We start from the raw sequence: 15619 nt of genomic DNA, 5'->3' as shown, positions 1-15619 counted from the left end.
TCAGGAGACAATCTGCTTTCTATATTCTCTCCTCAGATGAGTACATTCACTTTCTTCTGAATCACTCAGACTTGATGACATAAAAATTACCGTGGTAAAAAGGATTAGACATATTACGTATTATAAATATTGTGTGTTTTGTTTTAAGCAGAGGTCTGGGATATAGGAAAATGGAATGCATGAAAGAAAAATCAAAAAAGTACTCAGTTTACAATAAACGCTTTTATTGAGTGCTTACTATTCGCCAGACATTATGCTGTCACTGAGGACAAGCTATGGCCCCTGACCCCTAGGAGCCTGAAGTCTAGTGGAGAACAAAAAATAAAATTACAAATATTTTAATATAATATGCTAAAGGCTTTGATACTACATAAATAAGCCCCTCAGCTCACTTGATGCTCACCTGAAACTTACCTCTAGGTAATTTTAAGTCACACTGTGATACACTCTAGGCAGAAGGAGGTCAGATTTTTGTAGAGTTGAAGGCTCAAACATTTTGAGTATGCCTTTAAGATAAAAGAATATATCAGGGCCAGCCTGTTGGTGTAGTGGTTAAATTTGGCACACTCCACTTCGACGGCCCAAGGTTCACAGGTTTGGATCCCGGGTGCAGATCTACACCACTCATCAAACCACGCTGTGGCGGCAACCCACATACAAAATAGAGGAAGACTGGCACAGATCTTAGCTCAGGGCCAATCTTCCTCCCAAAAGAAAAAATATATATATATATAAAACTACATATGGCTGTGTGAACTCACTCCTGGGCCCCTTCCAGGATCTTGCCAGGGAGGGGTCCTGAGGCTTAAGTTCTTTGGTTCGTGGTATATCAGCCTCTGATTGTAGGATACAGAAAGGGAAAGGGTAAAGTGGCACGCACAGGAGAGGCACCTAACCCAAGCTGTGATAGGACCAGGGGAAGGACCCAGAGGAGAAGACCCTTAGTTCACTTGTGAGGATGTATAGGAATGAGGCAGGTGAAAGGGAAGGAGTCTGGGCAGGTGAGCATGAGGGGCGAGGTAGGGGTCGGGTGCTGCAGGCTGAGGAGGCTCTGTTGGCAAAGCACAAGGCAAAACAATGTCAGTGTGTTCTAGAAGTACAAAAAGTTCCTGATTTCTTTAGACTAGATGGCGGAGATGTGTAAGATACAGGGTGGCATTTTGGACAATGTTATCCCTGCATTTCCACATCCAAGAGCAGAGGCTAAGTTCCTCTCCTCCACGGTGCCTCCATCTTCCCAGAGGAGGAGCAACTCTCCTTGTCATGACCTTGGGACCTGGGAGCACTTTTCACTGGAAGGTAGATTGATCAAATCGTGAGGTCAGAACCAATGTTTTTGTTTTCTGAATTGGATTGACAAGATTATAATCTTTTAAAAATTAACCAGAACAGATGATATTCACACAGCAACGAGAAAAATGACAATAATGGATTATGTCTGGGATTTATTGAAGTCCTCTCTGGTTGTAGGTCAAGTTTCAAATTTCCCAATTTTAGTAAAATGAACAAAGAATAAACAAATATCTTGTATGAGTAAAACCAAGAAAGATTTATTTTTTAAATGTGATATAGTCTTCCAACTAAGTCTATGACCCTTCATTTTCTTTTTCTTGCTTTAGCATAAAAGTGTATTTTTAAAATATTTTAACTTCTAAAGGATATGGAACATGAAAGTAGTTTTGGTTGTTGCAAATTCAGCTAAAAAAACACTATTACGTAAAGAAAGTGGGTGAGTAAGAAAGTTCAACATCAGATCTGAGAGCTGGCTCACGTGGTTTAAAAAAAATCCTTATTTGAGAAAACTGTGGCTTCTGTAGACTCCTTCCAGCTTCCGTCTTCTGTAAAATACATTAAATTTAATTGCAATCCCCCAAAGGAAAGATTTTTGGAAAAATTCAAAAGAATATGCTCAGCTCATCCTTAAAAAGTATAAATCGGAATCCCAAATTTCTGTATTTCTGAGTGGGGCTTTTGGACTATGTAGAAAACATTTCTACCAATCAGCCTTAAACCTTTAGAAGCAAGTCAGTTTTATGTTTTCTTATTAGATCCCCATCTGTTTAGTATTGAAAAAAGAAAACTTATAAAGATGCATCCCATGATTGTTTCTATGGTTTAAAAGACAAAAGGTGGTAGAAAAATACTAAACCAGATTGCCCCCCAGAAAGTTACCTTTTTTTTTTCCTTTGGTGAGGAAGATTGGCCCTGCGCTGACATCCATTGCCAATCTTCCTTTTTTTGCTTAAGGAAGATTGTCCCAGGGCTAACATCCGCGCCACTCTTCCTCTACTCTATATGTGGGATGCTGCCACAGCATGGCTTGACAAGTGGTGTGTAGGAACGTGCCCAAGATTTGAACCTGCAAATCTCGAGCATGCACACTTAACCACTATGCCACCAGGCCAGCCCCGAAAGTTATCTTTTATGAGGGTTAAACTTTGATAAATGAGGTAGCAGGAAAAAAGGTTAACAAAATATAATTTAGCTAGGCTTCAGTAAGCCTACTGTATTCAGTAATCCTAAACTCAATTCTTCATCGAAGTCAGGAAATGTGATAGTCATGATTTTCCAGTGTGTGTTTATCTAAATCATTTAACTATTTAACATAGCTTCTAATAAGGGAGAAAACACTGAAATCGTCTATTAACAATAAAATTGTTGGCTAAGACCGTTAATGATGAAAGGAAATGCAATAGAGTAGAAAGGATCACTTTGGTAAGTGGGAAGAAAAAAGTATAAACATGTGAGAAAAACAAGAAATGAGACCACCCCCTACCAAAAAATAGTGGGCCAAAGTGTTTTTGAAGTCAAGAATCAACTGTGGGTGCAGACAGCAACCTGCACCCCTTGGGTCTAGGAAAAGTGTCTATTGAGAACACTCAGAGTTAATGAGAGAGAAAATACGACTGGGAGAGAGTGATCTGGACACTTACAGGCTATGTGCAAACACTTCTGGTCATCTCAGTGACTCTAACTGCATCACTGCCTTATGGCATGATGTTCACGGTGAGGACACAGAATGAAATAAAGTGGCCAAATTCTACTCTTCTTATGCTTTCTATACTAACACGGGGAATTGTAATTTATGCCCTTAGAACGGTTTTCAATTATAAAACTATTTCAAAGTTTACATCCAAACTCCAATGCCCCTTTGTGAGAATCTCCGATACAATTTCTAACTAGAAAGTATATTTCCAGTCCTCGGTATAATCAGGACAAGCCAGAAATGTTGCAGAACCTCTAGAGCTAGGACTTGAGTCGTGTCGCTTTTTGTTGTTTTCAGTTGAGAACACCCCCCATTACCTAATAATGAACCACATAATTAATAAATTCTAACACATTAAGGCATTGTTATGATTTAGCAAACGAATGCCGTCTAGCCTACCAAGTGCTGAATATTCCCTGCACCCAAGATTGGAAAGAGCGACAGATATTTGCCTTAGGGGCTTCTCATCGGCAATTCACAGAACATGCCTCTTTCTGACTTGCAGGGCGAATCCTCGAAACTTTAATTTTGACAATGTGGGAAATGCTATGCTGGCATTGTTTGAAGTTCTCTCCTTGAAAGGCTGGGTGGAAGTGAGGGATGTTATTATTCATCGTGTGGGGCCGGTAAGCAAGCACATGGAATCCTTTGAACGCTTCAACAGCTGCTTTCATTGGCTTTGATGAATAACATATTTTTCATTTATACAGATGCATGGAATCTATATTCATGTTTTTGTATTCCTGGGTTGCATGATTGGACTGACCCTTTTTGTTGGAGTAGTTATTGCTAATTTCAATGAAAACAAGGTAAGAATTCTTGGTTTGAATATCACAGGGTTTATTCTTTCCTAGCCACTCACTTTGGAGCTCTCTTTCACACACGGCATGAAGTCGTAATGTGACTGGTGTAAATAATCTCTATAACTATTTTACCAGCTACCTCATTGCTGCCTTTCAGGCACATTATTTAAGAACACAATTCTCTTGCTAAATTTCCCCTTTTGGTAACGGTGTCATTAATTTGCCGGCAACTGAAAGGCGCATCTCCTATTGTTCAAATTGAAAGGACATGTAGCAAGTTATTAAAACACAATAGCTGTAATCGATGTACTGATTGCAGGTAATATTACTTTCACAAAATGTAAATTGGATGCTTCTTTGTAACTCAGTAGGTGAACTCAGAATTTTGATGGGGAAGGGGGGCCCATGCAGTAGAAAATCTTAAATCCTAATTCATAGAATAAAAAGAAGATTTCTAATTTCATATAAACACTTGACATACTTTATGAACTCAGGAAGCATGCTGAGTTCATTACAGCTCTAATGATCAGTGCAAGAGTTCACAAATGGGAAAACAGCAAGTGTAGTTTCCTGCCAAAAAGTGAGTTTGGAGGAGAACGTTCTGTGTCGTTCTTCTGGACATGGCTGATATGCCCTCTATTGTGTAAGGTTCAGGCTTCTGGAATCATAATAATTGAGAGGCATACAGTTTTTGAGCACTACTGTGCACTAAGGTTTTACATATGCTACTCTCCATTCTCACAACTCTGAAATGCATGGTTGAAGAAAAAACAGCTTACAGAGGTGAAATTACTTGTCTGGGGCTTAAAAGCATAGAAAATGGAGCCAGAATTCAGAAGTGGTGCCTGTTACTGCAGAGTCTGTGATTCTTCGAATTCAAGAGTATAAAAATGTCAACCGTTGTTCTGCATTGAGTTAGACTAGATTTGCCTGCATAGCACTGTGCCGTTCCATGTTATTCATAGCTGGGACTGATTTGTACGCATTCACATCAGAGCCCTTTGGTTTGTGTAGCGACACGTGGGACTGTATCATTCATGGTCCCCCAGGCTCCACGTGTGTGGTACCAGTTACTCAGTCAATTGCCACCTTTGATGTGTGCCTAATGAGGATGTCATTTTGCTCAGGCTTTCAAAGGGAGCAACTTAAAAATCCCCCCTTTGGGCCCCAACACTATTCCAACCCACAGAAGCATGGAATTTAGAATAAGAAAAAAGGATAAAGATCGTATCGCCCAGCCCCCCTATTTTATTTTACCACATTCATAAATGAGTTTCTTTAAGCCCTACAGTGTGTTCAATTTAATACCAAGCAGAAAGAGGAAGATAGGTCTTTTAAGATGGCTTTGAGCCATGCAATGGAGCCGATACTGGGAATTCCAGAATACGAGCAGAAGCGAATCAGTCAATTAAGAGAGTTTAGGCTCTGCTTGCTCAGAATGCCATACGAGGCCCTCTGAGCAGACACCTGATTTCAGAAGAATTAGGTCTTACGGCAGCTCACAATTCAGCAAAATAAATGAAACAACATAAAATGTTCAATAACTGGAGACAAATGTATAATTAATTGCAGCCCTTGAACTTAGAGGAATGGCTGAAGTAAGCAGAATAACAGGACGTCTACTTAAAACGCTGGTTGTATTTGTGTTCTGAAGGAAGACGGAAGCCTTTTGGCCTAAGAAAGGAGAGCATGGATGTAAGCTCAAATGGGTGCTTAGAGAAAGAGGAAAAATAGAAGAAATTGTATAACAGACATTAAAAACTTGATTAGTTAACTGGAGATATAAATTTCTAAATTATGTGAACCTTTTAGAAAAGATTTTTTTCTGCAAGTTTTTTAGATGGTAGTGCATGAGCTACTATTTACTAGCATTTGTTCATTTATTATTCAGTCATTCAACATGTTTCTTTGAGCACTTAGTAGATACCAGACGCTGCTCTTGACCTGAGAACTTAAGGAACTAAACACATAAACTAAAAACTAAGCACATTGAGATTTCTGCCCTTGTGGAGCTCACATTCTAATGGTCATTCCCAAGGGTATATAAATAGACTTCCAAATATACAGGCAATAAACAGATATAGAGATACGGGAAATGGGCAAGCTTTGGGGCCATGTGTTCACAATTAAGAACTATGCAAAATTATATCTTCCTTAGAAAATGGAACTCTGTTTAAAAATGTCAAAGTCTATACCAGTAATATATATTTTTTTAATCTCTCCACCATAAGATAATATATTTGATTAATAAACTTATTTTCACAATAATTAACTTTCAGCAATTTTCATATATTAATGATCAGATGATACTGCCATGCTTATTATTCTTTTGGATCCTTTCAGAGTTCAACTTTCCAAAATACCTTGTTTTGTATAGTAAAGGGATGATATTAATGTCTATAACATCTAGAGAACAAATATTTGTTTGCAGTAAGTGAGAAGAGTGGTTTAGCATTATTAATATATTAAAAAATTAATTTAAAAGAAATATCATTATTAGGAATAAACAGTGTAATTAAATAATGATAAAAGAAACTAATCATCAGAAAGATATATAACTCCTGAACCTCAAACTGTACAAAGCAAAAATTAACCAAATTATTTTAAAAAGCTAGCAAATCCAAAATCATAGTGAAAGATAGTAACATATTTCTCTAAGAAACTCATAAATCAGACAGGAAAAAAAGAGAAATAAATATTAGATTTGACACAATAAAAACATTAGATCTAATGGACATATATAAAGAACCCTGGCTCCAACAATTTGAGAATATGTATTATTTTCAAGTACAAAATGTATCCTCAACAAGGTCATAAAACAATAATTACCAAAGAATTGATAATGTACACAACATGTTCTTCACCATAATTTAAAAATATAGCAAAAAATCTCTCATAATTTGGAAATATTAAGACAACATTCTAAATAATTTTTGACTTACAGAAGAAATCAGAATAAAAAAATCACAAATTTAGATAAATCATCTATAAAAATCATAGATTAAAAACTCACAAGGTATAGAAAAATCAGTAACTACATGAAAATTTATAGCTTTAAGTGTACATGTTAGAGAAAAATCAAAGATTAATTATTAATATGTCAAATATCCAAATCAATAAATTATAAGAACAACAAAGTAAAATCAAAGAAAGTAGGAGGAAGAGAGTAACAAACAGAAGGATAGAAATGACTGATGTAGAAAATGAAGTAACTATAGAAAGGCTCAAGAATGACAAAAGCTGGTTCTTTAAAAAAAAATTAAATCAATAAACCTCTCACAAGGTCGAGCATGAACAAAAATGTGGAAAAGGAAAATAAGCTACAGTAAGTAAAATAGTGTCAGTATTGTTACAGGGATAGAAAGTTCAACTTACAGAACAGAAAGCCCCGGGAGGGACCCATGTATATATAAAACAGAAGTAGCACAGCAAGTCAGCGGAGAAGCTGAGACCATCAATAAGCAATGCTGGATAACTACTGTCCGGAGCTAAGAAGCTCAACTGTGAGCTCTACCTTGCAGCATACTTAAAAATGAATTCCAGATGAACGAAAGACCCAGCTATGAAAAGCAAAATTTAAACCATTTTTAAACCATGCAGAATTTACTTTTGACCCTGGAGTAGCTGGGGAGTTCTTGACATTAACCACCAATTGAAATCCATAAAGAAAAAAATTTATAAATTAGATTACATTAAAATGAAAAGGCACGAATGATAAAAGGCATGATAAGCAAAAAAGCTAACACCAAGAGAAAATACTTACAACTCACACTACTGACAAAAAAGATTTGTATCCAGAATATATTAAGAATTTCTACAAAACATCGAAAAGTAAATATCCAAATACAAAAATGAGCAAAGAATATGAACAGGCAATTAACATAGGAACGTACAGGAATCACCATTTACACATATAAAAGATGTTTCATCTCATTAATATTAAAACTAAATTAGATACATTTCATACCCATCAAATGGCCAAATTAAAATGTCTGACAATGTAGAATATTGGCAAGAATATAAGGAAATGGGAACACTTGTAGATTGCTGCTGGGAAGTTTTCTTGGTTATTGCTCTCTTGATGCAACTTGGCAATATCTGGTAAATATAAAGATGCATAAGTTTCTAGGCCCAGCAATTCGTCTCCTAGAGATTTCCCACTGAGAAAGAGGCTTACCGTGAGACAGTGTATGTGTGTTCATTGCAGCATTGTTTATCGTCCATAAATCTAAAATGATAACATGATATATTTGTACAGAGGAACACTGTATGAGCAGTAAAAATAAAGTAATTACATTTAGTATCTAGTTGTACGGAAAACATACTGTTCAAGGAAGAGAAAAACAAACTGCATAAAGAAGCACATATTAGATACCATTACATACATTTTTAAAATTCAAACAAGTACTCTTAAGTATTTATGCATAAACAGCAAAAGTCTGAAAATGTCGTGAGGAGGATATATCCCTGAAGGACAGTTGTTACCTCTGTGGAAGGAAAGGAAGAATGGAAGTGGGGGCGGGTGTTTTTTTTTTCCAATTTCTGAAATTGTTTTTCTGCTTTTATCATATAATGTAATGAAATGTAATACAATATGCTTATGTGCATTTTAGTGAATGCACATTATATTCTTATCTAATGCAGAATATCTGGTCTCATTTAGCCAGTTGTCACAGCACTAATTTCTTAAAGATCCAAATTCTATGACTTCATGCCACTTAAAAAGAGTTTTGTGATTGCATATATCAGAATGATTTTTAAAAGGAAAAAATACCTAACTAAGAGCAGCAGCCAGAATTGACAAGCTGTAATTTTGCTGCAGCATTTTCTACTATGAAATGAGAAGAAACTAACCACTATTAGAGGGAGTATCCCTTTTTGAGAATTTAATCATGTAGAAAACCTTCTTTAGATATTCCCAAACCTGAATATTATACATGTTCAAAGATGCCAATTGAAGGCTGCTGAATCTTCTCCGAAACCCGTGGCCATCCTTTCTGGAACTCCTCTCAAGACCAGGTTTGAGAATTCTGACTATGTTTATCGAACCACTATGGTATTTGATGAATATCTTTATTTTAAACTCAAATTAGTTCTGTTTGTATGACCACCCCATTTGCAGTGTCCTTGGTGTGGAGTACACGACAAAAGGCTTTTTTCTGCTTTCCTTTGTTTATTAAGGGGACAGCTCTGCTGACTGTAGATCAGAGAAGATGGGAAGATCTGAAGAGCCGACTGAAGATAGCACAGCCTCTTCATCTCCCACCTCGCCCGGGTATCAAAGATGCTCTGATTTTATTCATGTTGGGCACTAGTGCTCATGATTCCCCAGGAGTCTAAAATTTCAATTAAAATAATAATCGTGAGGCCACTAGGCGGTTGTGCATAAGTTAATATAGAAACAGGCTCCATCCCTCCATAGGCTATTAAAATCAACCACCCAAAGGCTGTGCTTCAATGCTCTCAGGATAAGCCCTAATGAAAAAATGAATTTTTAAATGAAATATATTTGTGCTTGCCTTTTAAACATATGAGTGAAATGTATTAAACTGACAGAAATTGAATGACGCGGTTTTTCTTCCAATACAGACGGCGTCATGCACCACTGTTTTAAATATTCCTGCAAAACACTTCACAATAGAGTGAACCGTAGGGAAAAAAATATGTAATGGGTTTTAAGATGAGCATTGAAGAGAATCAAAGACAAGAAAGTAAATGTGACCTATGTCTAAAATGCCTTGCCTAAACCTTTCTTTTCCAGATAATGATGGCTTTAGAGCTAAGATGTATGACATAACCCAGCATCCATTTTTTAAGAGGACAATTGCATTACTCGTCCTGGCCCAGTCGGTGCTGCTCTCCGTCAAGGTACTTCATATCACCCAAAGACTCTCAGAATGAATTTTGTATTTATTGGTGCATCCAAGAATATTGCATGCAGCCATGTCTACTCACAGTCTATGTTCTTTAGTATAGAAATTAAAATTCACAATCATATTCAAATAGGAAAAAGAGGGGACAGTCTTTATGTGCCGAACGGATGTGGGCAAAGACTTGTGTGCTGTTTCTGTTACAGTGGGACGTTGAGGACCCCGTGACCGTTCCTTTGGCAACAATGTCGGTCGTTTTCACCTTCATCTTTGTTCTAGAGGTACGGTAATGAGTCAGCTGGCTCGAGGGGAGCAGTGCACATTTTAAAGTAAAACAGTGTCCTCCTTTGATGGCACATACTTTCAGCTCTGTGTTCCTTTGCTTTTGAAGTCTTTTTTGGGGAGGAGGGTAGCATGCTCTTAGAATATTCCCTTTTTAGGCTGTTCTGCTTAACTTGAACAAAGACTTCGCTTTATATTTTGGATTTTTCTAACTGCAGAAATTGCTAACTGCTGTTGATTATTGTGTCTGAATGTTGGCCTGTCTAGTTACGTGAGTTCAAATATTTATAGCGAATGGCACAAACCACTGTAATTTAGGCACTCAAATTGCAATGTGGTGGCAAAGAGAGTTGGCCCAGATAAGATTATTTTAATATATGGTCCATATAATATCACTTTCCAGAGCAATCTTCTTTGAAATACAAGCAGATTCTTATTTTGCTGTGTACTAGTTGATGTTTCCCCAAATCTCTGGTCTTTTACTTGAGGAAGAAGAACATCTTGCTATCAGAACTAGTCAGAAAACAAGGAGAAGAGTGTGGAGAATATAGATTTGTAACCTACTCAGCTTTAAAAAACATAGGTGTCAGTAATAAATTCTTCTCTTTAGTTTCTACGTCCTTTAAAAGAATAATGTGCCTCAAGTTAATACATTCAAATATTGTATTTTGTATTTATTGGTGCAAATAATACAGAGGCTGAACACTCAGCCTCTCTTCACCCTCTTCATTGTTTGTCCCCAGGTTACAATGAAGATCATAGCAATGTCGCCTGCTGGCTTCTGGCAGAGCAGAAGGAATCGATACGATCTGCTGGTGACGTCACTTGGCGTTGTCTGGGTGGTACTTCACTTTGCCCTCCTGGTACGCGCATAATTAAAGTTTATTTTAGTTTATCATTTCAGTTCAGGTAACCCTGTTTCCAGTCTCATTTCAATCCATGTCAGCCTATTCTCAGGTTTCAAATTAACCTGAGCTTGTGGCTAATGGTTACCATGTTGGACAACACAGCTCTAGAAGACCTGGGACCTGGTCTAGGCTCCACTGTTTTCCAGTCTTGATCAAGTTATTTGCTTTAGTGATCCTTTGTTCCCTGCTCTGAAACTGGGGATATAACTTCACAATCTATCTATTCCACATGGACATTATGAAGATCAAGTACAGTCAGGCATCGCTTAACAATGGGGATACCTTCTGAGAAATGGGTTCTGAAGTGATTTTGTCATTGTGCAAACATCATAGAGTGTACCTACACAAACCTAGATTGTAAAACCTAATACACCCTTAGGCTATATGGTACTAATCTTATGGGACCACCATCATATATGCGGTCCATCATTGACCAAAATGTCATGATCTGGCACATGACTGTATGTGAAGTTTTTCTAACTGTAAAGAGTATACAAATCCACAACACATTATTATAAATACCTTCCTTTTTTGTTCGTCTTCCTTGATCCCAGCCAAAAGTATTATCAGTTTCCCCCTGCTCTCTTCTGTCCATTCTCCCAACCTCTCCAATGTTAGAGTCATGCCAGAAAAGATCCATAACACACAGAACCCATTTACACATCGCAAAGGGCTTTGCTTTAGTGTGAATTTGCTGTGCTCAGGGAGATATTGAGTGTCCTTCTTAAGACAGTTGTCACCTTCAGCATCAGGAGCTGTGCCAAGTCCAGGTGGGCCCTCGGTCACCTTGACTCATTCATCACTGATTCATTTCCTCAAACAATAAATGGTTTTGAACACTAAAGATGTGCAAGTGACTGCTAGGAATTGAGAAGAATGTAATGAGCAGAACAAAGACAGTCACTGCTCTCGTGAACGTCACAGCCTGGAAAGTTAGGTAGGCATTCATCGAATGCTCCCAAGTCAATGAGAATTACAGCCATGGTGAGGGAGATGGAAAAAAGACATGTGTTCCTGTGATGACACATAATCGTGGGAGATGGCTTCATCAGAAAGGTGCTGGAAGGCATCCCTGAGGGACTGATGATTGGTTCAGTCTGTAGCATGAGGGGAGATCATTTCAGGCAGCTGTCCCTATGATGGAAGACTGCAGGAGATGGAAGGAGGATAGGTAACGTGACTGGAGGATAAGGATTGAGGGGAACATGGTGTGAGATCTGGATGCGTAAGAAGGAGTCAGACATCTCAGGACCTTGCAGTCCAGGTGAAGGATTTGGGTCATCATCCTAAAAGCTATTGGGTGTCATCACTTCCAGAATGCAACAGGAGAAGGTATCTACAATAGGTTTTGAGCTAACATGGAAAGAAGGAGAAGCAAGGCCCATGTTTTCCTCTTTCTCCAGACAAATTGTAGCCAAAAGCTACTCAGTTCAAGCAGAAGAGTAGAGTAGGCGTCCTAACTCACAGTGTCCCCAGAGAGGAAACCTCATACCAAAAGGACCAACTTGCCTATTCTGCCTGGCTGCTTTTGTTCTCCAAGAACCTCTAGTCCTGGAAGGACACTCATTCTCCACTCTGTTTGGCAGTGGACTGTTGTGAAGGAAGATGTAGTCCTGTTCCCATCCAAAGATGCTTCCGTGCAGACACCTCACCAAGGATCTCACTGGACCCCCTTCCTGGGGGCCCATCTGTGACTGTTGTCATTTGGCTAGGCAAGGCTCCTCAGGAATAATCATGCCTTGGCATCAATTTAATGCCACAGTTGTTATTGCATAGCCGGTGGGATCTTTGTTTCTCAAATGAAAGTTTCTTAGTCATAAAGCGCACCGAGTCATCTCTTGCTGTTGATCACACACTCAAAGGAAGAGCTGGATGTGTTTCTGGACAGGGTCGGACATCTCTGAAATCAGCATAGGCTAATGCGCATGTGGCTGGCTGGTCCTCAGAGAGAAGGAGTCTGACTTCCGCCATCTTTTCCAAAACCATCTCCTGTCTCACTTGACTTCCTCGTGTTTCATTGTTTTCCTAGGTTTTTCTTGCTCCTCAAAGGAGCTGGTCACTATTTTATGTAAAATAAGTTTTACAATACAGAATTCAGCTGAGCAAAACAGAGACGAAGTTTCATTTAAGATTTGATTTTATAGCTAATATTTATTCATGAGTTTTGGCGGTGACCTTTTCAGCACTCTTTTTAGATAAATTTCTTATAGGAATTTTCACATTTTATTAAACTAATGATTCAGTAGACTTCACAGAAGACTTAAAATGAAAAATGGAATGGTAACTAGATCTTTTGTGCAAATTATGACAGGTTCTCTTCTGTTTAACTTTCAGAATGCTTACACCTACATGATGGGCGCGTGTGTGATTGTCTTCAGGTTTTTCTCCATCTGTGGAAAGCATGTGAGTACATTGTGCAGAATACTATCAAGTGTCACATATATAGTGAAGAAAGGAGTGTTGACTGACTCCAGCTGTCCTTCTGGGTCTTCAGGGCTGTAGTTAACAAACTGCTAGACATCATAAGTCAAATGAGCAAATATTAAACATTAAAATAAATCAGTAGCTTAGTTATCTTGTGATACATTTCCTGACATTTATGTTGTTTTATTTATTCTTCATATTTGCTGAGCGAACCAAGTCATCAACTAAAGATAACAGAGGCATGAAAGCCAAAACCAGCGGTCTTTCTTTATGCTTCATTTTTATTGTTTTTATTTTAATAAAGTTTAGTTAGCTTACTGTGAAGAAAAATAATCTTTAATGAACATTCATGAGTCTATGATTCTAGATTCCTTTGTTTTCTTTGTTAATGTTCATGCATACGTTCCACATTTATTTTTCATTTTTAAAGTAGTTTTCGGGCCTGCCCGGTGGTGCAAGCGGTTAAGTGCTCGCGCTCCGCTTTGGCGGCTCAGGGTTTGCAAGTTCGGATCCTGGGTGCGACCGATGCACCGAGTGTCACGCCATGTGTGGCGGCGGCCCATATAAAGTGGAGGAGGATGGGCATGGATGTTAGCTCAGGGCCAGTCTTCCTCAGCAAAAAAAAAAAAAAAGGAGGATTGGCATCAGATGTTAGCTCAGGGCTGATCTTCCTCACCAAAAAAATAAATAAAAAAATAAAGTAGTTTTCTTCTTTGTTACTAACATTATTTCATATACATTCCCTATATCCACATAATCAATATATTTAATATTTGATGGTTATTTAGTATTTTACCATTGCTTAAGTTTGTTTTTGTGAACATCTGTTTGTGGAAGAATCCTGAATCTACTTGCTATGGGCCAAAAATGTGTAATTATCATAGAGAATTAGGGAGCAAGAGTTCGAGACGATGAAAGGCTAAAAATCTTGGGGTGTAACTTTTATTAATTAGGCTGAAGAGGCTGAATAGTTTGAGACCTGAGTAGAATTTATCTGTCTAACGGTTTTTGAATAGTATTCAGATTTAATACCTAATAGGAAGCAATTTTCAAATGATATCCTTGAGAGTCACTCTTGTGCCAACTTGCTCAAATGTTATTTACTTCCTAGGTTCTTTCTGTCTTTGTAAACTCAATATTCTCTCTCTCTCTCCATCTCCATCTCCATACAGGTAACACTAAAGATGCTCCTCCTGACAGTGGTCGTCAGCATGTATAAAAGCTTCTTTATCATAGTAGGAATGTTCCTATTGCTGCTGTGTTATGCTTTTGCTGGGGTGGTTTTATTTGGTACTGTGAAATATGGAGAGAACATTAATAGGTTGGTGTATATTTATCTTTCTATTCATTTATCAAGTAAACTTTTTTAGTAATAAAATCATGAATAAAAACCTGAATATTTTTAAACAAAGATGGGGGGGAGGAGCACTCTGTTGGAAATTAAAACCAAAAAAAATGGCTAAATATTAAATGACATTTTTCTAATTGAAAACAGTATGCATTTTACTTTAGAAACCTTGGGAAATTCAGAAATAAAAGAAAACAAAATGAATCCATAACTCCACCACCATGCAGAGTAACCACTTCTAATATCCTGATGAATTCCAGCACTTTTCCTAGCCACATACTGCCAAAAAGTGATATATAATTTTTTTTAATTAAACAACTTTGAGATTGCATTGAGTTTTTCCTTTTCTTTTCTTTTTTTTAGCAAAACATGAGAAGTTAGAAACCCCAAAAAGGTTGTTATATATGAAAAGCATTTTTCAAAGATTATCTTAAATTTTGTGGAAGCATCTCATAGTTTAAAAAAAAATGTCCTTACACAATAAATTATACACAAATGTGTCTCGTTGCAGAGTTTGCTTATTTGATACATGGCAGCTCTACCTTTTATGACATAACCCACATGAAAGAAGGGATCACTTTTAATTGTCAAAGCTTCCTCTCTTAGTCATTCAAGATGAATGGCAATAAATTGGTGGCACCATGCTAGGATTGGGCTATTCAGACAGCTATACTTGGGGGCAAGCATAAATAGCAAACAAATAAGAGAGTGTAACCTTTGGAAATGGTAACTTAGCAACCAAATTTGCACCTGTTTTGGTGATAACAAACCTTACTACTTCATGACAATCCATATTACTCATATTTTGTTTTTATTTTTTTCCTTAAATTAGGCATGCAAACTTTTCTTCAGCTGGCAAAGCTATTACCGTCCTGTTCCGAATTGTCACCGGCGAAGACTGGAACAAGATTATGCACGACTGTATGGTAAATGTCTCTTCATCACTAGCAATGCCTCGACTTAGAATCCGATGACATTCTTTGCCAATGCAATATTGG

At 37.6% G+C, this 15619-nt stretch overlaps 1 protein-coding gene across 1 annotated transcript in view; it reads left to right on the top strand.

Annotated features, from left to right (window-relative positions):
- NALCN (sodium leak channel, non-selective) overlaps positions 1-15619 on the top strand; it is a 289313-nt gene that overhangs the window by 259101 nt on the left and 14593 nt on the right. The window contains exons 28-36 of the mRNA XM_058548440.1: positions 3492-3612; positions 3697-3795; positions 8971-9064; positions 9551-9657; positions 9866-9940; positions 10685-10804; positions 13184-13252; positions 14446-14594; positions 15454-15547. Coding sequence (XP_058404423.1) covers positions 3492-3612; positions 3697-3795; positions 8971-9064; positions 9551-9657; positions 9866-9940; positions 10685-10804; positions 13184-13252; positions 14446-14594; positions 15454-15547 — 928 coding nt within the window. The remainder of the gene's footprint in view (positions 1-3491; positions 3613-3696; positions 3796-8970; positions 9065-9550; positions 9658-9865; positions 9941-10684; positions 10805-13183; positions 13253-14445; positions 14595-15453; positions 15548-15619) is intronic.

This window comes from Diceros bicornis, chromosome 9 (genome assembly GCF_020826845.1).
Source record: "Diceros bicornis minor isolate mBicDic1 chromosome 9, mDicBic1.mat.cur, whole genome shotgun sequence".
In the NCBI taxonomy this organism is placed as follows: Eukaryota; Metazoa; Chordata; class Mammalia; order Perissodactyla; family Rhinocerotidae; genus Diceros; species Diceros bicornis.
This window is presented reverse-complemented; position numbering and strand designations above follow the sequence as displayed.